Below are 27,314 nucleotides of genomic sequence, written 5' to 3' on the forward strand. Positions count from 1 at the left end.
TGCACATTTTTAGGTGTAAAATTGAATTTTGATATCAGGTGACCGAAATAATTTGACGAAGTGACCAACTTGCATGTCATTAAATGTAAAACTATGAAATATGGGCCATGTGCATAATTTAAGATGCTAATTTGAACTCTGATATCAGTTGACCTAGATTGAGGTTGAGGAAGTAACCTACTTTCTTTCCTTTTATGTACAGCTATGAAATTTGGACAATATGCACTGTTTCTGATGTAAAATTGATCCTTGGACAATGTGGAAATGATTCATACTTTGACAAAACAACAAGTGTGATATACCTACCTAAATCATATACCTACTAAACAGAAAAGTGTTTGTTTGGTCAAATAATGCAAGTAATAGAAACTGTAAAAATTGGAATTTTAAAGTTGTTAACATGTTTTTGAAGTATGATTTAAATGAACATGTACATATTAGCAGGTTTGCGTCTAAGCATGAAATATGTGGAAAACTTGTTCCAAAATTATATGAAGAATATGTCATGTCATGGCATGCCGATGTTAATCGTGTTAATGCACAGAGAGGAAATGGTAGAAATAAACTTAGGTTCTACCGATTATTCAAAACGTCTTTTCATGTTGAACCATACTGTAAATTAGTGTTAAATAGATCACATAGAGGTGCACTTGCAAAATTTCGTAGTGGAACAGCCCCAATCAATATTGAGATTGGAAGATATAATAATGTCTTGTTAGAGAATAGAAAATGTTCTTTTTGTCACAATATTGGAATTAATGTAATTGAGGATGAGATGCATGTGTTACTACACTGTCCTTTGTATATTGATTTAAGACAACAGCTATATTTTAAGGCTTGTCAACATTTTGCTAATTTTGATAATGTAGATGATGTTGAAAAGATAAGGATACTTCTGAATGAGGAGGCCATTGTTAATTGTTGTGCCAAAACCTGCTTTCAAATGTTAGAAAAGCGTCGTGATAGTTTGTATACTGGATAATATTAAACTGTACTATATTTTTTATTGTATATAAACATTGTTTTAGTATATAAACATTGTTTTAGTATATGAACATTGTTTTAGTATATGAACATTGTTTTAGTATATGAACATATTTATCTCGCTCTAGAAAACCTTATTAATGATTCATATGTCTGATTAGATCAGTCCTGTGCTTTTACTGTTTAGACCATTTTGTAATGTTGAGCTTTATAAACTATTCCTTTTAAAGATATTCACGGTTTTAATTTATAAAAAAACAAAACGACAGATTATCATTAAGAAGAGTTTTCTAGGTCATAGCATTTAGAATATGTGTATATATATGGTAAAGAAAGTAATATAGTTTAGAACCGAAAAATAAGGAGGGTTTGTTTTTTGGTTATACAAATCAATGCCAAGTCATAATTTTGACACAACCACTGTTGTTATAGAACATGAATATTTGGGTCTTCATACAGTTTAGCACATAACAATTTTCTGAACTATTTTGTTTATGATTAAATCTTTCAGCCTTTTTCTATGGAATAGACAGAGTAATTTGAATTCTAACTGTACTCAAATATGAATACTTGCCAAGATCTTTGACTTGACAAAGCTATGATTAAGAACAAACTCAGATGACATTTCATTTGATTTCTTTTTCTGTATATGTACATTAAGTGAGTAGTCATTAAAATATGTGATAGAGTTTTTAAGAAATTGAAAATGTATAGTTTTTTAATAGTCTCTAGCAAATCAAACATTTGATTGGTTTCATATATGTATGCCATTTGTTTTATCTTGTATTTTATATTGGTTGATATGTACATATATGTTATTGAGACTTAAATAAATAAATAAAAAAATAAAATAAATACCTATTGAATTCTTTAAAAGAAAAAATATCTTACTGTTTCTGTTATAAAATTAGTTAAAACCCTTCATTTGTTTTCTTTTATATGTTTTCGAGAGAGAAAGTGCGCGGTTTTTTTTTTGTTTAACTATCCACACATATATATATTTACACATATATATTTACAACAAAACAATAAATTATATGTAAATTTTATTTTGCCAAATCACTTACATAAGATAACAATGATCAGTTGGGCTATATTACAATATTAAGTATACTGATAGACTTGCCCAATCTCTTGATGAATTTTCAATTGTCTAATAAACACAGGTCAAATTTAATTATTTGATGCCCCCCCCCCTAAAGTGAATAAACACAGGTCTAAACATGAACTACACGACAGTTTTTGAAGCAAAATGTTAAATGATTGAGCGTACATAAAGGAACACAAGTCAAGCAAATTTCAAGTCTAAAATTAATCGTAATCATAATACTGCGGCATGATTTGAGGCAGAGAAAACTTAAAGACGTATCTTACAAGTTTATACCGTACTAAATTTGTTCAATTCTTCCCTTATCATGAATCAACCAAGCATATAATTATTTACAATATCTACTGATACAAACAATAACCTAAGTACATGTTTACCCTAGTACTGATTCTTGCTGGTTACCAAATGGCTAAACATATCTTTTCACTAAGTTAATGAAAAGAATTAACTTCAGAGTATTGGTTGTCACAGTTCCGTACACTGACAGTGCCAAAAGCTGTTTTCTAGCAAAACAAATCAATAAACGGTATGCTAGTGCTTTTTCTTGTATGTATGAAAATATTTTGAGACATCTTTCGTTACTTGCCAAGATTATACCTCTGAATAGTTGAAAATGTACCATAATATGAGGTCGTTTTTTCATATACAACTTAAAAGATCATCAAAGAATATCTATGAAAATATAATATTTTTCTTTATTAAAGATCCTGTAACTCATTTTTTATGTTTTCATACATAAATATAATCAAATGAAGATTTGTCAATGTGTTAGTTTCCAAAAAGCGTATTTTGTAAAAATATTACCGAATTACATTTCATGTAAATAAAGTGAGGCATCAATATTAGACAGTTATTTTCTATAAAGTCTAAGTCATTTTGTTTTCAAAAAGAAACGAATGCATATAATTTAATGATTACATATAATGTGAATAAATATTTGCAGTATCTATTTTATACATATTCTTCGATGTTGGAAAATTGCTTTAGAAGCATGATTTTATACATATATAAAATTTCATATGATTGTGATAACAACCTTAATTATAAAATACTGGCTCTTTAAAAATAATTATTCGAAATGCTCTTTTTACCATTGCGGTGTTTCCTGGGAAATAAGATAGTCAATATGATCTAAATTGCCGTTTCTTAGAGCTTAACCATTACAAAACTAGAAAAAACTAGTTAATCTGGCAAACTAGATATTCGATAAGAACCTATCGGCCGTTTATATTAAGAGATTTATCGTGTCTCCTTTATTAAATACTCAATGATATGGTTTATGTTTCACGTTCCATCATCACGTGATTTGTGTGAATGACCGTAGCGTAACAGGCTCGCTTCCAACAATGTTCTTTCGTCTAAGATGATTGTCACATTATTAAATCATGAAACAGAACAAAATAAACAAATTAATTAAACAGATTAATTACCATAAACCTTTACCGTTCGAAAACTGCAAAAAAGCACCCTAAAAGAAAGTTCAATATTACTTTGTTGATACCCTTTGAATTATCATAACTTCTTTTACTTTTGGAAAAAATTACTACACTACTCTTAATAATTCTTTTCGTTCTTTCCCTTCGTTATTTTTCATGCCCAAAGGCCCATTTTGCCCCAGAAATGCTTTTATTTTGTTTGCCAAAACTTTTTATATTTGGCAACACATGTTACGAATGCGATCCCAATTGTAAAATGTGTTACTTTTATGATCCGTTACAAATGTGGATCAACAAAAAATACATTATTTATTATTTATAATGATATGTTATTAACGTGGGATAACCAATCTTGAGCTTTGGTCTCCTTGTTTATATCATATGAACGCAATGATCTTAAAGTTATATTACTTACACTTTGCTTGAAAACACCATGCATGCATTTACTCTAACGCTGCAGCACTCTTCCAACTGACATGATAACTTAATTACTTCTCCCACAAGAGACTTCTATCTATTCGATCAAAACGTATACACTTGGAGGCATTTCACCGTCAAATTTTATAATGCCTTTTGAGTTACGGAGAAAAAAGGCAATAAGTCAAATTATTCTTAATATCACTCTTTGCACTGCACTACTTACTACTAAATGAGAATCCACCTATAAAGTTTCAATATGATATTTGATATACTTGTTGTCGTTATTGTTTATGTTGTCATTTAATCATTAATCTATATTTTTATTAATCATACTAATTCGTTATATTTTGTATGTTTTTTGGTTTAACACTTCGGTTAATGTTTTACGCACAACTTTTTGTACAGAATTATACGTCATGAAGCACTTATCATATTTTCCTGTTACTTAACATTTTATATCAGAATTGGACAAATTTCCAGAATATTTAGATCAAAACTGCAGTCACTAGAGTTTTAACAAGTTTTTCCTATTTTTAGCCAATGTGACCTTGTTTTTGACCGGAGATGACCCATCTTCGAACTTGTTAACAAGATTTTTCTATTTTTACCTCATGTGACCTAGTTTTTAACCAAGGATGACCCATATGCGAACTTGACCTACAAATCATCAATCTATTTTAGCCCCTGTGAACTAGTTTTTGACCGGAGATGACCGATCTATTTACTTGACCTAGAAATCATCAAAACAGCCTTCCTCACCAAGTCCAGAATAATTGAATCAAAACTGCAGCCACTTGAGTGTTTACAAGATTTTTCTATTTTTAGCTCCTGTTACCTAGTTTTTGACGGGAGAAGACCCAAGTGCGAACTTGACCTACAAATATCAAACCTTCCTGACAAATTTCCAGAATATTTGGATCAAACTTGAACAACAAATCATCAAAGAAACCTTCCTGACAGATTTCCAGGAAATTTCGATCAAAACTGCAGCAACTATAGTGTTACAAGTTATTCCTATTTTTAGCTCCTGTGATCTAGTTTTTGATCCGAAATGACCCATCTTCGAACTTGATGTTGATTGAATCAAAACTGCAGCCACTGGAGTGTTAACAAGATTTTTCTATTTTAAGCTCCTGTGACCTATTTTTTGACCAGAGATGAACCATATGCAAACTTTACCTACAAATCATTAAAGTAACCTTCCTGACCAAAATTCAGGATATTTGGATCAAAACTGCAGCCAAAAAAGTGTTAACAAGCTTTTTCTATTTTTAGCTCCTGTAGTTTGAGACCGGAGATGACCCATATGCAAACCTAATCTAGAAAACAACAATACAACCTTCCTGACAAAATCAAGAATATTTGGATCACAACTGCAGACACTAGAGTGTTAAAAAGTTTTTTTTCTATTTTTAGTTCCTGTGACCTAGCTTTTGCTCAAATATGAACTATAAATCATCAAAAGCACCTTCCTGACCGATTTCCTGGAAATTTTTATCAAAACAGCAGTAACTAGAGTGTTAACATTTTCTTTCCTATTTTTAGCTCCTGTGGCCTAGTTTTTGACCGGAGATGACCCATATTCGGACTTGACCTACAAACTATCAAAACAACATTCCTGACTGATTTCTAGGGAATTTGGATCAAAACTGCAGCCACTAAAGTGTTAGCAAGATGCTCCTGTGATCTAGGTTTTGATCCGATATGACCAATCTCCGTACTTGACCTAGAAATCATCAAACTATTTTCCAGAAAAATGTCAAGAATATTTGGATCAAACTGCAGCCACTAGTGTTAGCAAGAGTTTTCTATTTTGAGCTCCTGTGACCTAGTTTTTGATCGGAGATGGTCCATATTTCAACTTAATCTAGAAGTCATCAAAACAACCTTCCTGACTGATTTCCAGAATATTTGGATTAAAACTGCAGCCATTAAACTGTTAACATTTTTTTGTCAAATTTAAGTTCATATGACCTGGTTTTTGACCGGAGATGACCCATATTCAAACTTGGCCTAGAAATCTTTAAAACAATATTCCTGACGAATTTCCAGAATATTTAGATTAAAACTGCAGACACTAAAGTTTAAACAAGCTTTTTCTTTTTTTAGCCCTGTGACATAGTTTATGACCGGAGATGACCCTTCTTCATGTTCTTAAGAAGGCCAACTCTCGGTTAAAATTTCTTTACCACAAGAAAAGTTTCTTCTGGTTATGTCTCTTATTCAGTGTCACTATGATTACGCATGCTCTGTTTGGTATAATAGCTTGACACAGTCTTTAAAAAATAAGTTACAAACTTGTCAATACAAAATAATGAGATCTGTACTTGACTTAGACTCCAGAGCCGACATTGACCCATCCCACTTTAAGTCCTTTAACTGGTTACCGGTCCACAAAAGAGTTGAACAGATAATGTTGTGTCATATTTTTAAGATATAAAATGGCCTATCTCCGGATAACATGTCTGAACACTTTATTTCACAAGATTCCATACATAATTATAGTACAAGACTTAGTCAAAAGGGTGGATATTGTCTACCTAAGGTCAAAGGCCAGGGTTCTAAATCCTTTGCTTTCTCTGGTATTAAATTATGGAATGATAACTGTAGAGTTAACGGAGATCGACAGGTTACAAAGCTTTAAGGTTGCCTTCAAAAGTCATCTTATGAACAGTATTTAAAAAAAATTTAAACATGTTTTAAATATTTTAAATTGTCTGCTATTTATCTTTTTACAATTTTAGTAATGTGTTTTAGATCCTAGCTGTAAACAGGAGTATCATTAACTCAAGATTTGACTGTGATATACATTTTTATGATTTATTAGTATTTTTAAACATGATTATATTTAGGTTTGCCTCCCTATGTCATGCCGCCAATACAAAGGACCACAATGGAAATAAGAGCTTTTTTGCCCTTTTTGTGTTATCCTTGGTTTTGGTGAGCATGTCATAGTTTTACTCGTATGTGATATAGTATTTAATAATGCTCATTATTTTATCCTATGTTATATTGTTAACTATGTATATGCTTCCTTTGCCGAAATAAATCTATCTATATATCTTCGAACTTTACCTAGAAATCATCAAAACAACCTTCCTGGCAATTTCAAGAATATTTAAATCAAAACTGCACTCACTAGAATGTAAATAAGATTTTTCTAATTTTAGCTCCTGTGACCTAGTTTTTGACCGGAGATGACACATATGCGAACTTGGCCTACAAATCATCAAAGCAAATTTCCAGGGAATTTGGATCAAAACTGCACTACAGTGTTAACAACCTTTTTGGGTTTTTTAGCTCCTGTGACCTAGTGTTTGACACAGAGATGACCCATCTTCGTACTCGATCTGCATTTTAATGAGACAAACATTCTGAAAAAGTTTGATGATGGTCTAGTCAAAAATGTGACTGCTAGACTGTTAACAATCCAATTGTTGATGACGAACGACGTTTGACGACGGACGCCGCACATAGCCTCATCACTATACCTCACTGTGACCACTTCGTGGTCAGGTGTGCTAAAAATAATAACTGTATAATAACTGGAACAAATTAATCAGACGGTCATGGCTTATCTTAGAATAATTACGCGACTGGTCTACTATGTGAATTTTAGTCAATAATTTTCTATATCATTTATTTCCAATCCAATGGCATAACATTTTTTTTAAATTCACATCAATTACTGGAAAACAATTATTCTGGTTTAGAGCATCCATGAATAGTTAAATCAACTGTTGATGATACCTGCTGATGCATATATAGCAACAGGTCATTTAGCACTACGAAGAACAGAAATATTTGACATTAATAAATAAAGGCGTATCCTAATTCGGGACACAATGAATTGAAAAAAGTGCACGTATACTAATTAAGAGGTGAGAGAAAAAAGTATGTCGGCGGTATGATGAAACAAACAACCAATTATTTCATACAAATCTCAAAAAGCAGCTTTATTGTTCCGTTACGGACTTAATCATAAAGCCGTGATGTATAACATCTCTGTTGTCAAGTAGTTAATCGTAAATAGGAAAATATTGTTGGCCTACATGTTGTTTTTGTTTTTGTAGATCATTTGGGATTAGAACACAAGTAAACAGGAACTAATAATTTTTCATATAGAATTTTTTTAAACACCTTTCTTTAGCATTTAATCATATTCTTTGTTTATGGTGTACATGGACTAGTGAAAAATACAAAAGAGCGAAATATCTCATTTTGAGTGTATTTATTGTCACCGTGAAATAACAATTTAAACAACAATTTAATGAATAATTGTTTTGTTCTTCTTGCAACATTTATTGTATATCATTGAATAACATGATGATGACAAATGATGATGATGATTTTGATGATGATGATTATGATGATTATGATGATGATGATGATGATGATGACAATTATAATAGTGATGATGATGATGATGATGATGATGATGATGATGAATCATTGTTGTTGTTTTGATAATTGCTACTTAACAGCTTTGAAATGTTATGCATTCTCAAAGTATGATTGGGTATAAATATGGAATTTCAAAATGCAATTGAAATGGTAATAACTTATTCTAAGTGAATTATATCTATAAAAAGAAAAGGAAATGTTCCATAGATGTTTTCATCGTCCATTAATTAAAAACCTTGAATAATTCATGAATTTAATCATTCTCGCAAGATTTGCCATCCAAAATTAAACTGATTGCTTCACTTTCAATTAAATTAGGTATTTGTTCTGTTGTCTTGCGACAATCATTAAGCGATATTTGATATATTGAAATCCGAGACAAGTAAATTACGTTAATAGGTCATTGCATATATGCATATCAGGCATGTATTTATAAATTTCATATTACCTATTGCATTTCTTTATCTTGTTTAATGGCAAAACCTTTTCTCGGATTGCTGCGGTATCAGTCTGACTGCAAATTTTTTAATTTCTTTGCCAACTTTTCATAAGATCGACAGGACTATTATGCGTAATAAAAGATTCTTGAAGTTTAGTAACAAAATTGTTCGCGATACAAGCATTTCACATTTCATATTCGCTGAATTTGAAATCGAATTTGATAAATTATTACTGAAAAGTGGATATAACGCAATATATTAAAGCGACTTTTTTTCTGGTAGTTCAGATTAATTGGTTTTTAGACTGATGAATGTGTTACAAATTTTCGTTTAATGTCCATACTCTCATTTTATAATCAAAATACTTCCTCTCTTACGCCAAAACCAATCGGTCTAGTGGTGGAACTTTTGTTCAGTATATACCTCATAGCCTTGACAATTTAAATATGTTTTAATGCAATTATCTCCGTTTTTTCTTCAGAATATTTGATTGGTAAAAACGCATGTGTAGTTGATATAATCTTTCTGATTTCAATCACTTGTCTTTTCATCAAACTAGCCAACAGAGGACGGCAAGCAACTGACTAGCAGCACTTTATTGTTTGTGAAAAGACTTTCCCTGTTTTCTTATGCGATATCTTAAGTCAAATCTTTGCCTTCCCCGACACTAACATCGATCATAACATTTCAAAAGTTTTATTGCCTTCACACATGGCCGCAACAACAATTGGGACAGAACTTCAACCAGACTAGACTAACATTCACCTTCATTCATAATGTCCTTGACCTCTAACGTCAAATGTCAAATGTTAATTTGCGCTGATTTGTTTTCTATAAGTGGCTATAACTTTGTTATTTTTGAATGGATTGTTTGCAGTTGATCTAAATAATTTGACGAAATGTCCAACTTTCATGTCCTTAAATGTTAAACTATGAAATTAGGGCCATGTGCATAAGTTAAGTTGTTATATTGAACTCTGATATCAGTTGACGTAGATTGAGGTAGAGGAAGTGACCTTCTTTCTTTTCCTTTTCTGTACAGCTATGAAATTTGGACAATATGCACTGTCTCAGATGTAAAATTGATCCTTGGACATTGTGGAAATGATTCATACTTGGACAAAACAACAAGTGTGATATACCTACCTATTGAATTTTTAAAGGAAAAAATATCTTACATTTTTTGCTATAAAACCCTTTAATTGTTTGCTTTTATATGTTTTCGAGAGAGAAAGTGCACGGGTGCCATTTGTTTTGTTTAACTATCCACACTTAATTATAAAAATCACACATATATTTACAACAAAACAATAAATAATATGTAAATTTTATTTTGCCAAATCACTTACATAAGATTACGATGATCAATTGGGCTATATAACAATATTAAGTATACTGATAGACTTGCCCAAACTCTTGATGAACTTTCAATACCAAGATGCCCTTACATTACTAATTAACAATCATAAGTATCTAAACGAAAATTGCCTTTCGTTTGTCATGTACATAGCTGTAATTTATATTACATTGTCTAATAAGCACAGGTCAAATTTAATTATTTGATGACAGAAAATTCTAATTGTATGACCGTGTGTAGCCCATGTATGATGTTCAAGAAGTGTAACCCCTCCACCCCCCCCCCCTCCTAAAGTGAATAAACACAGGCCTAAACATGAACTACACGACAGGTTTTGAAGCAAAATGTTAAATGATTAAGAGTTCATATAGAAACACACGTCAAGCAAATTTCAAGTCTAAAATTAATCATAATACTGCGGCATATTTTGAGGCAAATCAAACGTAAAGGCGTATCTTACATGGCTATAGCGTACTAAATGTGTTCAATTGTTTCCTTTTTATAAATTAACCAAGCATATAATTATTTACAATATCTACGGATACAAACAATAACATAAGTTCATGTTTACCCTGGTACTGATTCTTGCTGGTAACCAAATGGCTAAACAAATCTTTTCACTAAATCAATGAAAAGAATTAACTTCAGAGTATTGGTTGTAACAGTTCTGTACACTGACAGTGCCAAAAGCTGTTTTCTAGCAAAAACAAATCAATAAACTGTGTGCTAGTGCTATTTCTTGAATGTAGGAAAATATTATGAGACATATTTCGTTACTTGCCAAGATTATACCTCTGAATAGTTGAAAATGTACGATAATATGAGGTCGTTTTTTCATATACAACTTAAAAGATCATAAAAGAATATCTATGAAAATATACATTTTTTTCTTTATTAAAGATCCTGTAACTCATTTTTTATGTTTTCATATCATAAATATAATCAAATGAAGATTTGTCAATGTGTAAGTTTCCAAAAAGCTTAATTTGTAAAAATATATCCGAATTACTTTCATGTTAATAAAGGGGGGTATCAATTATATTAGACATTTATTTTCTATAAAGTCTAAGTCAAAAAGAAATGAATGCATATATTTTAATGATTACATATAATGTGAATAAATATTTGCAGTACATATTTTATACATATTCTTCGAAGTTGGAAAATTGTTTTAAAAGCATGATTTTATTCATATATAAAATTTCATATGATTGTGATAACAACCTTAATTATATAATACTGGATCTTTAAAAATAATTATTCGAAACGCTCTTTTTACCATTGCGGTGTTTCCTGGGAAATAAGATAGTCAATATGATCTAAATTGCCGTTTCTTAGAGCTTAACCATTACAAAACTGGAAAAACAAGCAATTATCATAGTATTGCAAGCAATCCATAAGTCCCCTACCGGTAAGAGCCCAAGCAACATTCTGAAGGGCCATTGGCCATTCACTTATGTTTCTATTTTAAGTGATCACAGTGAACAGTTTTTATGTACAGACAGACAAACAGACTGAAGGACACTCTAAAGTTATTTTTAAACATCCCTGTTATCAAAATATAACATTTTTAGAGCAAAATTTTTAAATAAGGAGATAACGATGTCATACATGATGTGAGTGTTACAAAGAACAATTAGTAATGAAGGTATGAATATTGAATGTTTATTTTGAATTTGAAGTAAATGAAAGTTAAAAGAACGAATAGGAAAAATAAAAAGTTTAAGGAGGAGATAATTCTGGAAATATGGATGCTAGATTTATAAACCTTGTCATATTATTGTCATCATGATTATGATGTGGGAGTTTGAAGAAAATCCTATCATAATTGAAGAAAATTACCAATTTCTCAAAAAAAAGTCGAGTTCAAAAGGGGCATAATTCTGGAAATGCTAGAGTATTGAACACTCACAAATGTTGAGTGATAATAAGAAACATTTATATGAAGTTTGAAGTAGATACGTTCAGAAAAAAAGAAATTATTAAAAAAAAAACAATGTTTTTTCATGAAAATTTTAAGTTCCAGGGAGGTAATTCTGATAAATTTTGTGCTAGAGTTGTAAACTTTGTCACATATGATGTGGTTGATGACTAGCAACTTATATTTAAAGTTTGAAGAAAATACCTTAAGAAATAAAGAACTTATAGTGAAAAAACTGAAAAACTAGAATCAGAAATCTTGAAATTCAGTCTATTTGTTGCAATAGCAACCAGAATTTTCAATACAGGAAGATAAGAAAAGAATGTGCATAATTTCCATACTGCCATCTACCAATATGTCAAGTTTCATAAAAACTTTTTCAGTAATTTTTGCGTTATCACTGGATCCAGGTTATGTGTAAAAATTGTCATATTTTCAGTTTATTTGTTGCCATAGCAATCAGAATTTTCAGCATAGGAAAAAAAGAAAAAAACTTGCATAATCTCCATACTGCCGTCTATCCATATATCAAGTTTCATAAAAATATTTTCAGTACTTTTTGCGGTATCGCGGGATCCAGGTTATGTGTAAAATTTGCCATATTTTCAGTCTATTTGTTGCCATAGCAACCAGAATTTTCAACATAGGAAGAAAAGAAAAAGACGTGCATAATTTCCATACTGCCATCTATCCATATATCAAGTTTCATTAAAATATTTTCAGTACTTTTTGGGTTATCGCGGGATCCAGTTTTGTGGACGGACGGACTGACGGACAGACAGATGGACGGACGGACTGACTGACGGACGGACGGACGGACTGACAGACAGACGGACGGAGGGTAAACCTAAAGTCCCCTCCGATAAACCGGTAGGGGACTAAAAAAACTAGTTAATCTGGCAAACTAGATATTCGATAAGAACCTATCGGCCGTTTATATTAAGAGATTTATCGTGTCTCCTTTATTAAATACTCAATAATATGGTTTATGTTTCACGTACCATCATCACGTGATTTGTTCGAATGACCGTAGCGTAACAGGTGCGCTTCCAACAATGTTCTTTCGTCTAAGATGATTGTCACATTATAAAATCATGAAACAGAACAAAATAAACAAATTAATTAAACAGATTAATTACCATAAATGGCCGTTCGACAACTGCAAAAAAATAATGCCCTAAAAGAAAGTTCAATATTACTTTGTTGATATTCTTTGAATTATCATAACTTCTTTTACTTTGAAGAATAGTGTGAGCGGGTTAACATTAAAACCAGGAAGGTATTATCGGTCCGACAAAACGAGAAAAGTTATCGGGTGAGTGAAACTTCGTACTACTTTTTATTTCTAACATAATTGTAATTGAGAGGCGCGTTGTCGCTTTGCAGATTTTTCAAAGTCTACATGTAGCGAACACCATGGTTGTCTAAACATAACACTGTATTTTCTGTAGTTTGATTTGAAATGTTCAAGAATTTTTTTTTCCTCATGTAAACACGTTACGTTCATGTTGAATAAAACCGAGATGCAATCGTAAATCGTTATATTATGTGTCAGGAAGTGCATACATTCTCCTGACAGCGCTCTTGTAAAATAGGAACCAAGAGGTCAGTCCAAGCCACTGAACAGAGCCTATAGTTGACAGAATGTTTAACAAATATACGTCGGCTTATTACAATAGTCCCATCGTTTACCTATGTTGGTAGTGTAACACCAAAGGTAGGTTTCTCCGAGAGCTCTACAATAATTATTCGCAGCTGATACAGATGTGTCTGGGTAAGTTGCAGCGTTAGTATAAGTATGACCATGTGGAGATTGTGAGTCCCATCTCTGACAATAAAATCCGTCGACAGTGCTACTGAGAGTCCCTTGATAGCTGCTTATTGGCATACATGCTTAAATAAAATAAAATACTGAGATCAATATACCATTATGTACATTATCAGATCTCCATTCAGTAGTTGAAGTCATGTTTTGGGTAATAGGACTATTTCTATCACATGATTAAATTTGTTGTTCATAATATCAGTTTATCAGCATTTTTCTGTTTTCCTTTTTTATTATAAAATCTCATCAGTCATATATAGTACAGTGAATTGGTAACAGTTAATATTCATTTTATTTTATTTATTTATTTTATTTTATTTATTTTAGTTCAAACAAATACTTTGCAGTTCTATAGTTCATGTGATAACAAGAAGAATTCTTTTTTTAATTGGCCAAGGTAATTATTTTTTCATTTCCGATTTTTGATCCATGAAGAATTGTTAATTAGTGCGTGTTAATAATGTAATCTTGTGCAAATTTTAAAGCATGATTGCAAACAGGTATGCAAGAATCTCAGTTTGGTTAGTCCAACAAACAGTACTTTGAGTACAGTACAATACAGTACTATTCTACGTACATGTTTCTTAGATTGAGATTTTTTATGGTCTTCATTGTTTATTCTTTTTGTGTGTGTTATGCATTGTTTATTGTTTTGTTATATGTACTGTTATGTTAAAAATTTGGGTCAGGTTTGGATTGAAGTATAATGGATTATTAAACAAAACTAATTCTTGCTTTTCGCGTTTTTAGTCTATCACTGTTTTTTGAACACATGTTGTCTTTAAAAGTTTAATGAAGTCATGGTCTCGGTTTAAATATTTTACAATGATACTTCAAAATAATGGTTGCTGAGTATTCTGCCTTTGCAATATCTTTAATCACTAGTTCAAAGGGTCAAGGGCGTCATCAAAAATTATTCGGGCACAGTATTACTTCTTGTATTTTGATGTGTTTGCTTATTTTTTATTTTAAAATGATTTCTGCCTTTATAAAAAATTAGTATTTTCGAACTTGTTTTTACTTTTCCTCACCTTTGACCAAGATTAAGGAAGTTCACTTCCAGTAATTTGTGTAGTTTTATATGGAATAAATGTATAAGAAAATGATTGTGTGATTGTTATTGAATGCTATAAGAAACTTACACTGATACATAGACACGTGAGAGTAAACAGGAGTGAGAATTCTTAAACAATTTGATATACTATTACTAACCTTACAAAATGAGTCAGGTTTTTTTCTAATAACTATTTTTTCATCCTCAAAATGCTAAACATTTTGGGTAAACTTGGTCAATGCTGATTTAGGTAAGCCTACTTGTCTATTTAGTCTTATCTCAATTTGCATTGTTCATTAGTAAACAATACTATTTTTGTCTATCCATTAATTGATGAGCAAAATGGAAGTGCAAAACTCAAGCCAGTTACAGCCAACAGTTTATGGTTTTATTTGATGTTAGTGTTTATTAAGTTCAAGATAATGTGAACACTGGTACTTATTAGTACACAATAGATAATACTTTTCATATAGCAATATATTTTGTCGTTGCCTATGATGCTCGGCATCAATTCTTTTTTTGAAAGTCAGTTGGAATAGATAGAATAAAGTAAGAGAGAAATCAGTTGAAAGTGGTGTTATTTTGTTGTATTGGCAAAACAAATGATTTTATCTGAAAAGTAGGTCACTATACAGCGCCCGACAAGATCTAGAATGTACAGAAACGAAACCTATGACATTATACCAAGGTGGTTCGGCCCTGATAAAGGGTGTCAGACATAAAACCATACTGAAGGCTCTCAAAAAACACCCTCCTACACTCTTCCGCTTTGTAGACCGCTTCCGTGGCATAAGTCAGGTAGTAAGTAGCAGTTTATCTTTGGTTTGATTAATCGAATTTGCACGCCATTAGTACTGGAAATAATTTGTTGATGCCCTGTTACTTTTTGCAAACATGTCACCCAAGGGAATGAGATTGAATTTGGAAAGGCATTGATGAAAGCTCTTTTCTTAAATGATAGTAAAATAAACATTTTTAAAGGAAGAAAGTTATAAATATCATGTGAATTAGCTCTGGCTCTTTTAATCAATCTGTGTCACATCTTAATATATGCTGTTCTCAAAAACATTTTCTTTATTTGTCTAACGTATTATTTTATATTTCAATCTCTAAACAATAACGAGTCGACCATTTTTATACAATATTGTTTTCATTGCTTCATAATGATCATTCCTTTTTCCAGCTTTTTGTATAACCTGTTCATCAGGCTTATATACATAATAGTAAGCGATATTCACATGTCCGGACAAGCACAACTGCATTATGTCATTTCATATTGTACATTAAAACAAAATTGATGTTAAATGATCATCTCGTTCAAGTAGGACATCATCTGCTAATCGTCATTTTGATAACAGAACATGACCTCGATTGATCAAATAAAAGATCTTACCACAATGCGAGTATTCCCATGACTTTGACGACAAACATTTAAACGTGGCTGGAGTAGCGGTATACCCGTAATTACACTCCAGTGTAGCAGTATCTAGATATAGATTTGATCCTGGTAGAGAAAGAGTCGCGACACCATTTGCTATACTTGGTAATGAACCGCAACCTGAAAAGACATTGTGATGTCTGTATACGAATTAGCATTATCTCCTACAGCACATCAATTGCTGAATAACAAAATCTTTGGTACAACAAAAGCAAACACCAGACAAATTAAATAAGCTCGCCAAACTTTAAATAAGTGGTAGATTCAATCTTTCAAGAGGCAGCTTGGTGTAGTGGTTAAAAGTGGCGACAAGGTTAAAGAGTCGCACTATTAAACAAATGCGCACTGGTCGCGTGAGTTCAAACCCCGTCAGGGGCAAGTCGTTGTTTCCTTGAGCAAGAAACTTTACACTCAATTGTTCGTATTGATAGTTCCAGGAACGAATTCAATAGTGTGTCTATAAATTTATAGCTTCCTACACAATCGAACTAAAATAAATCTGTATAAACTAATCTAACCTTTTTAAAATATAGTATTGTATGAAAATGATTTATTTACCCATTACCACATTAGTATAATGTACTTCTACTAGTATATGATGTATGATTCAAAAGAACCTGTATGGGCTAATCAAAAAGTCAGCCTAATGTAAATAATCATTAAAAAATTATTTAAAGTTAAGGTAAAGTCATACTAATTTTTGCGCAATTTCCTGCTGACCAGGTTGCATCTGACTGACACTTGACATGTAATGTGTTCGTCTCGTATCCTTCGTTACACGTGACAGTAGCTAGTGCCATATATGTTGTATTAGACGAGTCCAGCAATGTTGCAAATCCATTTTCTGTCGTAGGTTGACCACAATCTGAAATAAAAAGAAACTGGTTGAAAGGTTCTTCGGACAAAAATGTTAATGTTGCAGGCTCGATTTTATTTGAACTATTCCATCGGTTTCAGTGGTGGTCACACAAAAAAAAGAGAAATAAGGCAGAATAACCAATTAGAATCTATAAAAATCTTGGGTTTTATAGTGTTTTTTATGTTCTCCTTTTTTTTTAAACAACACCAAAATTTTAACAAGAGATTATTTTGTATCAAAATGATAATGATACAATTTTTAAAAAAATATTGAACGCCTCCTACCTTTAGGGGTGCATGCCTTCTCTTCCCATACACCTTGAATGTGACATTGAACTGTAGACGTATCTGTAAAGGAAGTTTAGTGTTCATGAACAAAATGCTGACCATTTTAAAACGTGGAAATGTTATTTAAAAATACGGTTAAAGTGTTAAACATTATCAAAATGTCAGTAATCCGTGAAACTGTATACTTTCAAATGTTCTAATTGTCTTTCTTTACTCATGCCTATTCTTGGAATTACTTGATGGCTTTTTACCTTGATTATTTGTTGGAATGACTTACTTTTCATCGGTATTACTTATAAGTCTTCTCTACTGACACAAGATGGATTGCTTTAAATTGAAATATTAATTGTTATGCTTCAGCGTAGATATGTTTTGAAAGAAAGTATCGGTTTTAAAATATGTTTATTAAGATATTAAATGATTTTTGTTTCCACCTATTATTTTTATGATTCAATATCAATAACAAACTCAAATGCTCATTCGGTCATTTAGCTTTTATTGATATCATCTATACATCAAAATTTTAGCAAATATTTAGTATTCAACATTTTCAACTATATCACATTCTTCCGGAAACGGGAATAAAAAGTTGTCAGTGCTATCTTAACAGAATTTAAACGGCTTATATACAAACATTTATAATGTGTTTGCATTATTTTGTCACAAATTACAAGATGGTTAATTGGGGGAAATTTAAATTGCATTCGAAAGATCTGCAAACGCTGTAAAAACTAAAGGGTCTTAAAAATTACTCGATCGATGAGGCGGGGTTGCTGAATGACTTTCTAAAAGCCTTTTCTGATTATTTTCTTTTTTTATGTATTGGAACTTAATAACCTGGAACTGATTGTATTTTGCTGCGCTTAAATGGTCTTTTACTATCCGCTGCTCTCTTTTGACTTACTTTCTTTATACCTTATCAATCGTATTGTAAATAATGAAATAGCTTAAAGCTTTAACTGACAAACTATTAAGATATTTATGTGTGTATGATAAGGTTGTTACTTAATTCTAATGTCCTTCTATGGATAGATATTGGGCACATATTGTCTACTTTATTAACGCACATAAAAGAAAGCGCAACAAAGTGTTACAAAACATATTTCTCATATGCTATTTCTATTAGGTTTAGCATTTTGCGCTTGTGCCGTTCATTTAATCTGAAAAATATAAACATGAATATTCTCATTACTTTAAATACCACGTAATGATTTAAGCTCCATTTTTCATGATTTAGCGGAGCTATTGTCAATACTTTTTCGACGACATCGATGTTGGCGTCGGCATAAGATAACCTTGTTGGTAGTGTTTATTGATGGCCATTAACTAAAAAAAATTAACAAGCCTATTTTATTAGAAACTTTACATGTGTATGCAGTTTGATGAGTCTACCTGTCATTTTCATCTTCAGTGCCCTTTTCTTTGTCTTTTTGTCGTAGTTTATTTGTTCATTATCAAAATATGTCGCAAGAATAGAACGGCCATTTTCTCTGACCTTTGCCCTAGTTTATTTGTTCATTATCAAAATATGTCACCAGAGTAGAACGGCCATTTTCTTTGTCTTTTTGCCCTATTTTATTTGTTCATTATCAAAATATGTCACCAGATTAGAAGGACCGTTTTCTTTGTCTTTTTGTCCTAGTTTATCTTTTGAGGCAAAGATATTCACACTAAAGCCCCTTTTTCTTAAAATCAACTTGAAATATGTTCCATTGGTTAGTTTTATTCAGAATGAAATGAAATTTGTTTTCCAAACTTCGACTTAGAAACTGATATATTTGCATTTGAACATTAACCTAAAAACGACAGAGTGACAATTGTGTTATACATAGCAGAAAACAGTTTTCAGTAAAATCTAAAAATATCGTCTTGCAAGTAACGTTATGAATTTACATGTATTTATTTGAGATTAAGCAAAAATGCAAGTTATTAGCACTATGTAATACACTTTTTGTTTCGTAATTTCCATGATGGTGCCAAAAAAAATTCTAAATGCCTTGGCAAAAGAAATACGTTTTTTGTTTATTTATCGTACATTTTTTATAAACATGTCTCTGTGTTCACTTTGTGTTATAACATGCATTGCTAAAGAGGAGTTACATATGCAGCTTTTAGTTTGCTTGCTTAATGCCCTCCATTTTGTATATTTTTGTATTTTCTAATTTTTCCCATCACAGATATTCACTTCAAGCATGAAATAATTGTTTACTTTCAAGGCAGATTATTCTGTCATGAAGTTTTTCTAAATAAAATATATGCCCACTTTTATCCCTCGTTTTCATTTGAGAAATATAGAGCGCTGTGCTCCTCGGTCAACTGTTGTTAAATTTTAATTCAATTAAAGAATTTAATGTGTGAGTAATTAGGTAGCTACACAATTGTCGTAAAAATCTCATTTAGAAAATATCACAAGGGTATAGAAAATATCACAAAGGTAAGGACAATCAAGATTAAATGACTAGGCTGGATAATTTTGCTAAATGCTGTTGACGAAGCAGAAGGGAACTACTCGGGTGAAAATATTACTTTTTATTTATTAATGTCTTAATTAAAATTCTTACTAGCTGTTGAATATATTTGTAATTTGTAAATATTTGTGTTGTCTTGTTGGTAGACATTTTCATCACTTGCAATGAGCGTTAGAATCACCCATGATTCAATCAATACGTTAAACGCTTATTTTGACTTATAAACACTAAAACAGTTCAATTCTAAATGTGTATTGTGTATTGTTTCAAAAATATCAATTTTTCTTTTTACAGGGATGTATCCATTTTTTAATAACAAAGTCAACAGTTCAAGTTCATAATAAACAGAAAAAAATTAAATCAGTTTTTTAAAAATACAATTTTGGGGAAATTTTGAAAATTTCCGTCAATTATTCAAACCAAAAGAATTTTTAAGTGATAAGATCTAAAATTTCTTAAAGAGGGGCATAAATTATAAAATGTTTCTTTTTAAAAAATTTTTTTCAAATTTCCTTTTATTTCACGCAGTCAGGCTTGGAGTTTAAAGTCTGCAATTTAAACATTTTTTTAATTTGGGTTTTTCAATAGGGAATATCCAAAATTGGAAACCAAATTTTTTCGTACCAAAAACTTATTTTTCTCCCGTATTTAAAAGGGTTTAATTTTTTCCCTTTTTCAAACTGGGTTCAAAGTTTTCCAAAATTCTGTAAGAGTGTTTTCCAAAAAAAAAGTAAAATTTTAAACCCCCAAAACCCTTTTTTCCAACAAGGGATTTTGAGGGGGGAAGGGCAACAATAAAAGAAAACATGATTCAAGATATTCATTTAAGCAGTAAAAAACACAAGAAACAAGAAGGTAACTTACTTGATCCAAACCAGCCTTATAACGAAAGGGAGACATTAAAACAAGACAAAAAATAACAAGATACACCCAGCTGCATTCAAATAAGGGAAACATAAAAATAAAAACAAGAAACACAAGCACAAAATCCATCCGCCGCATTCAATAAGGGAAAAATATATATTAAAAAAAGATATTTGAAATTGAATTCACAAGATTCACTCGGTTCACGCAGCAAAGAAAACAGAAAAAAGTGTAAATTACATGATCTATTAAGTTGTATTCATCGAATCGCAAGAATCACTTCAATTCCAAGTTTAATTCTAATCATAAATAATCATTGATTTCAAGTAATTATCTTTCGTTTGAGATTTTACAATTGTTTTAGGTAAGACATTTTTCCTTATGGTTTCGTAAAATTATGAAGCATTATGTTAAAGGAAATAATTGCAAAAATCAAGATTCAAGATATTCATAAAGCAGTAAAAAAACACAAGAAAACAAGAAAGGTAACTTACTTGATCCAACCAGAATAATTACGAAAGGTAAACATAAAAACAAGACAAAAAATAACAAAATACACCCAGCTGCATTCAAATAAGGGAAAGATAAAAATAAAAACAAGAAACACAAGTCACAAAATCCATCCGCCGCATTCAATAAGGGTAAAATATATATTAAAAAAGATATTTGAAATTGAATTCACAAGATTCACTCGATTCACGCAGCAAAGAAAACAGAAAAAAGTGTAAATTACATGATCTATTAAGTTGTATTCATCGAATCGCAAGAATCACTTTAATTCCAAGTTTAATTCTAATCATAAATAATCATTGATTTCAGGTAATTATCTTTCCTTTGAGATTTTACAATTGTTTTAGGTAAGATATTTTTCCTTATGGTGTCGTCAAATTATGACGCATAATGTAAAAGGAAATAATTGCAAAAATCAAGATAAATGAATTGCAAGATGCATCCGCCGTATTCTTTTAGGCAATTAGGGAAACAATAAGCAAGAAAAATGAGTTGTGAGCTGAAAGAAAAAGATCAAACTAAGATAAAAGAATCACGAGAGATCAAATTAAGCTTCAAATTAGATTTTGAACATAAATCAGTGAAAGAAATGCATAAATAATAATAAAAAATACAAGGAGTTTGAAATTTTCATATTATGTTCATATTTTAAACAAGCAAACTTGAATAAGTTTAATATAATTATGACTACAAGGAATGAAAATCTTATAAAATCTGTTGCTGTGTTTTTGTATCACGCGTATTAAAGAAAAACAAAAAGAAAACAAAATATGCCAAAAAAAATGAAAATGATGAAAAATTTTAAAAATATAATTTTAAAACAATATTAATAAATGGTTTTTGTAAAATTAATTTTTTGAATTTTTACGTTTTTAATTTTAAATTTCTAAAGGCTTCCCGTAAAATGTTTGTATTATATTTTTGCAAAGGGGTGGGGGTCCCCAAAGGGATATAAAATTTTGTCAAATTTTTTTATTGGGTATTTTTTAGAAAAAAAAAGAATCAAACGATTGGTTTTTAATATTTAAAAGCAAACGAAAATGAAAAATTTTCTGCATAACATTTTAAAATAAAAAGGGGTAAATATAAAAAAAAAAAATTCGTAGCTTGAATTATAATATACATACTAATTTCTAAACATCGTGGTGGGTATGCTGGCAGACAACGCTGTTTCAGGCCGCAAGGCCGGGATCCACAGGGACCTGCAATTCCCTGGAAAACATCAAATTATTTCGTTTGAAAGAATTTATATCACATTTGAGCAAACCTTTGTTTACATGCATCCGTTTGAGCGATTTTTTGCATCAATATTATTGATTCTGATTGTTTCTGTATCATTATTCTGTCATAACTTTTCGATCTAATTCAGTAATCTTTTCATTTTTGTATTTTCTGATCGCAGATCAGAAAATACAATGCTGACATTCAATCTCTGGCACAGCGCTTAACGACAAACCTAACAACAAGTAGTTCTCAAAACAGCTTTAAAACTAGCGATGTAAAAGAAGTTACAAGTATCCGACAAATTACAACGCATTTAAAGTTTAAAAGTAGCGTTAGCTTATAGAATTGTCAATAAATGTACAATCACAAATTACGCGGATGAATATGATTTTATTCAATGAAAATGCTATTTTTAGCTATGTCGATTACCGAATACTTCAGAGCGTATTACACAAATAAATCTGACTTATTTAAGGAAGTGGCCAAGATATGCAGGGATAAAGTGTGGTTGTCATAAAAAAACGAACATAATTAATTTTTTGATACATCTCTAGTCATGCAAAATTCCGTATGTATCAAACTCAATCTGTTATAGTAAGAAATCTAAACGCGGTGCCCTGCAAGTACGTTTTCGTTATCAATTTGATACATTTACTGCCACAGTAATGTTTCTATGTAAATTTAAAGTGTCGTATAAGTTTTCTGAATTGATTTTATTTCAATTTTAGATTTTCAGCATGCATATTTTAACATGCGTAAACATCAACATATGCATTTGTAACAAGCACATATGCTAGAACACGGCATTAATATTTTCTACATTTAATGACGATGTAGCAGTCAAGGAAATAGTGCTTTTCTGACGCACGCCTTCTTGGTGATGAACAATTTATAAGCAACACAGTAGAGGAGACTTTTTATACGGATAGTTTGGTGATATCATAGATGATCTTTTACTCTTGCATAAAAACTGCCACGCAGGGATACATTAACGAAAGACAAATCGTAACAATAATTGATATCTTTTATTCCTCCAACACTGAAGAGCAAAAAAAAACATGTAACATAAAAAAATAAAAACAGTAAAAATTCACTTTGCCATGTATGAACATATAAGTCAAGAAAACAAATTCGTACAAAAGAATCTTCAAGTTGTTGTAATCAACGGAATGGTAGGTCGAAAGCATCATTGTAACAATTAAGCATGACAATAGACATAGTCCACTTGTACAAATTTCTAGGTACAAAAATGAATAGATTTTTTTTCTGCACACTTCCGGTATAATATAAGTTATGGAGCAATATGTTAGATTTTTCATAAACATATTACGATTTAATACAGAACTACATTACATAATATAATTTGAGTATTTCAAAGGAAACAAATACATTTTTACTATGTCTTACGAAATCAACAATTTGCAAATAAATATAGTATACTGTACATGTTTAAACATGCCCCCATCAATTATAACAGAAAATCAATCTGTTCAGACGGAGTAATCAGAACGAACGACGTGTATTCACTGTGACCACGAATTTCTATTATCGAATTCAACAAATGTTCAAGAATTTGCATGTTAAATTTACATAAATAAATCAAGTGTTGCAATATGTCTTCAGTCAGCCGTTCACACTTAAAACATTTACCGTGCTATAATATTCATAAGTTACAAAACTTTATCCATAAGCCTGGTTATCATATTTTATCATAATTATTGTAGCACACAAAACGATTGTTGAAAACATGTTCAGCAAGATACACATCAGGGAGTCTACATAGTTGACAAAGGAATTGCAATTGTCAATGTTCGATGAAAGCGTCAATGGGAGCGGCATCTAAAGCACTTAATGTTTCTGTTGATGCATCAGTTGGAAATGACTGCAAGTTTTAAACTCAAAATCGATTAGATTTTTCCAGTCATACAATATCTTTAGAAGTAATAGAAGACCACTATTTGCATTTTATCTAGCGCTATCGAAATAATTGTAGCATCTTATATACATGCATTAAAGGGCTCGCGCCATTGTTGCACTTTTTTAATATGCGTGACTCAGGGCCCCATTTAAAAAAAACGGCCCTGGTAGTTTAAATTCATTATCAAAACATAACTGCCTAAAGACACGTGTAAAGCATAGTATACGCCATGGCTTCCTTATACACGCCCGGCAAACTGTCGCTCCACTTAAATAAACTTCTATATAGGTAACACCGCGTTTCGTTATCAGTATTTCTTATTCCTCGCTCGGGCTTTAAATGAGACATTGTGCATCTGCATTTGTTAATGCAAAATAAATATGCATTGACCCTTCAATCAAATAAATCGACCGATCTGAATAAATAGATTCTTTTATCATAATCAATCAGTTCGGTTCTAATGTTCTGTTTACTGGAATACAATATTATTTACATGATTACCAATATATGCTACCCGCCAATTGTTTCAATGTAAAATAAGATAATGTGATTAGATATGGCTTAACATGGTCCAGTTATCAAATGTCTTTAAAGCTGCACGCCTCCAGATGAGCCACACTATTTCATGAAAAATAATATTGAGAAAAATATACTACTATTTTAAGAAAGGTAAAATATTCAAGATCCAAGGTATATTTTACGTAAATGTGCGGTTTAAAACCGATTTTGCAGTGTTTTATCACCATATTTCTACTGCGTTACTAACGCAGTAAGGGCTGTTTTTGCATATATTGACCACTTTTTGGTAATTTTCTTGGATTGTAAGTGCCACTTGCAGTATGTAAATTACTATTCTTGTTCACCTCACAATATTTTACGCTCAAATACATATTTAAAATTTTCATGAAAAATAACATGAATTTGGAGGCGTGCTGCTTTAAAGACAACGGACAATTAACTTGACAAAAGAAATTTTAATGAAGTACTAAGGAATATGATTTCATGTTGAATAATTTCGACATCACTGAAAATACTCTATGTGTGTTATTTGGTTGCTAAGTTTTTTAGTAATACAGTGCTACGTAGGGGGCGGGGTAAAACCTTGTATTGTGAAAGAAATCTACGATTATCTCGCCCATGTTTTAATCTTATGAATATTCTAGCACGGTATTGTCAAGGAAATACAGACTGGTTGATATTAGAATGACAGAATACAGTGACAAAATAGGGAGTGTGTAAGGTGTGTGAAATAGGCGACGATGATGATGAATTTCATTCCATATTAATATGTGATAGGTATAAATTTGTGAAAATATAACAAAACATGTTATTGCTCATTTTAGCTTTTGATGTAAAATACTTGGCAATTAGCCAGATTATTTTATAGATACTTGAATCTTTTATGATTGTTACTCACTTGCCTGTTACCGTATTTTATAGCAATACTAATAATTCTATTAGACTTTATGGGCGATAAGCTAACTGGCTGTGTTTCATTTCTAAAAAAGTTAACTGTAAATAAAATTAATGTTTTGTTCTGTTCTAATCTGTTCTTCGCCTGATTTGTCAACAAACCAAGAAAACACATTTGCCCTTATATTCATGTCTACATCAAAAGTAAAAAGAAAGAATGGGTAGATTTATTAGTATAGCTTCTGAAATTTAAATTCAATTATTTGAATTGCAGATTCGGCTTGACTGGAATCTTGACATATCAATTGTTTTTCTAGGAATAAAAACTAGGAAAACAAACCTGTGGCCACCCGGTGATATCGGAATAGATTGAGTGTACACTGGTCTCAAACTCTGTCGTTTGTACATCCGTACTGTCAGCATCATTCAGTTTGCAAGCGTTCGTCTGTCTGTCATAATCAAAAGATTTACAAGCCGTCAGGTAGAAACAAAATCTTGCACAATTATGGTGGTCAGTTGTTGTCTCGTGAATCATGTGCTCTTTAAGACGAATATTCAGATGCTCTCGTTTTAACTGAAACGGATTACACGTTCCCAAATTTTCACTAGCGACCACCTTCAAGTAACCAATCAACAAAACAACTAACGAACTGGCAATATCTCCCGGCATGTTTTTATTACTTAAAATAAATTTAAATCATTTATTCCTATAGTGTCTGCTACTTCGCGAGAAGTTTATAACGCGACTCATCACATTAACTGATTCTTACGCTCCAATTCCGTACCAAATAAATATTTTATTAATACGAAACCTTCCGTAATATAACGCATGAACAATAAAATCAGAATTATTCCGTAATAACTCTTGTTGTTTGCTAATCTCTAAAATCAATTAATTCCTTTTAACCTTATCATTCGGGTACCGGGTTTATGTTTTTAATCTTTTTACAGACAAAGATCAGAAAGAATGGGAAAAATTCCATGAATATGTAAATAAAATACATTTTATCCCCGAAACGATTCAGTAACTATGACTTATTTAAAATGAATTGCAAACGGTGAATCTCATTTGTTGTTCTGAAATAAAATGTAAAGGATAGTTCTTACCATTCTAAAATAAATTTTTAAGGATAGCTTCATGGAGTTTACAAATCTCGGGAAAATATTTCTAGTCCCGTCATGCCCCCCCCCCCTCCCCCCCCAAAAAAAAACAACAAAAAAAACAAAAACAAACAAACAAACAAATCAGTTCAGTCCCTTTAGAAACAGCACTTCTTCAGTTTTGTAATACATGTGGTATAAAAAAAAAGCCTTATGTATATTTTTCTTTTTCCGCAATAAGTACACTTTAAATGATTAATTATATTGTTTTGGCATAAATTGT

At 31.2% G+C, this 27,314-nt stretch overlaps 1 protein-coding gene across 1 annotated transcript; it reads right to left on the reverse strand.

Moving 5' to 3' along the window:
* Positions 1 to 11,753: 11,753 nt before the first annotated feature.
* Positions 11,754 to 26,766, reverse strand: LOC132735247 (uncharacterized). Its single transcript, XM_060722183.1, has 6 exons — positions 26,271 to 26,766; positions 22,503 to 22,587; positions 17,531 to 17,593; positions 17,082 to 17,252; positions 16,343 to 16,507; positions 11,754 to 13,963 (listed from the first exon to the last, which is right to left on the reverse strand). Exons 1-6 carry the CDS (start codon positions 26,598 to 26,600, stop codon positions 13,719 to 13,721), a joined length of 1,059 nt encoding a protein of 352 aa, XP_060578166.1. The 5' UTR covers positions 26,601 to 26,766; the 3' UTR covers positions 11,754 to 13,718.
* Between the last annotated feature and the right edge of the window lie 548 nt (positions 26,767 to 27,314).

Source organism: Ruditapes philippinarum, unplaced genomic scaffold (assembly GCF_026571515.1).
Source record: "Ruditapes philippinarum isolate M1 unplaced genomic scaffold, ASM2657151v2 ctg538_1_1_1_1, whole genome shotgun sequence".
Classification (NCBI taxonomy): domain Eukaryota; kingdom Metazoa; phylum Mollusca; class Bivalvia; order Venerida; family Veneridae; genus Ruditapes; species Ruditapes philippinarum.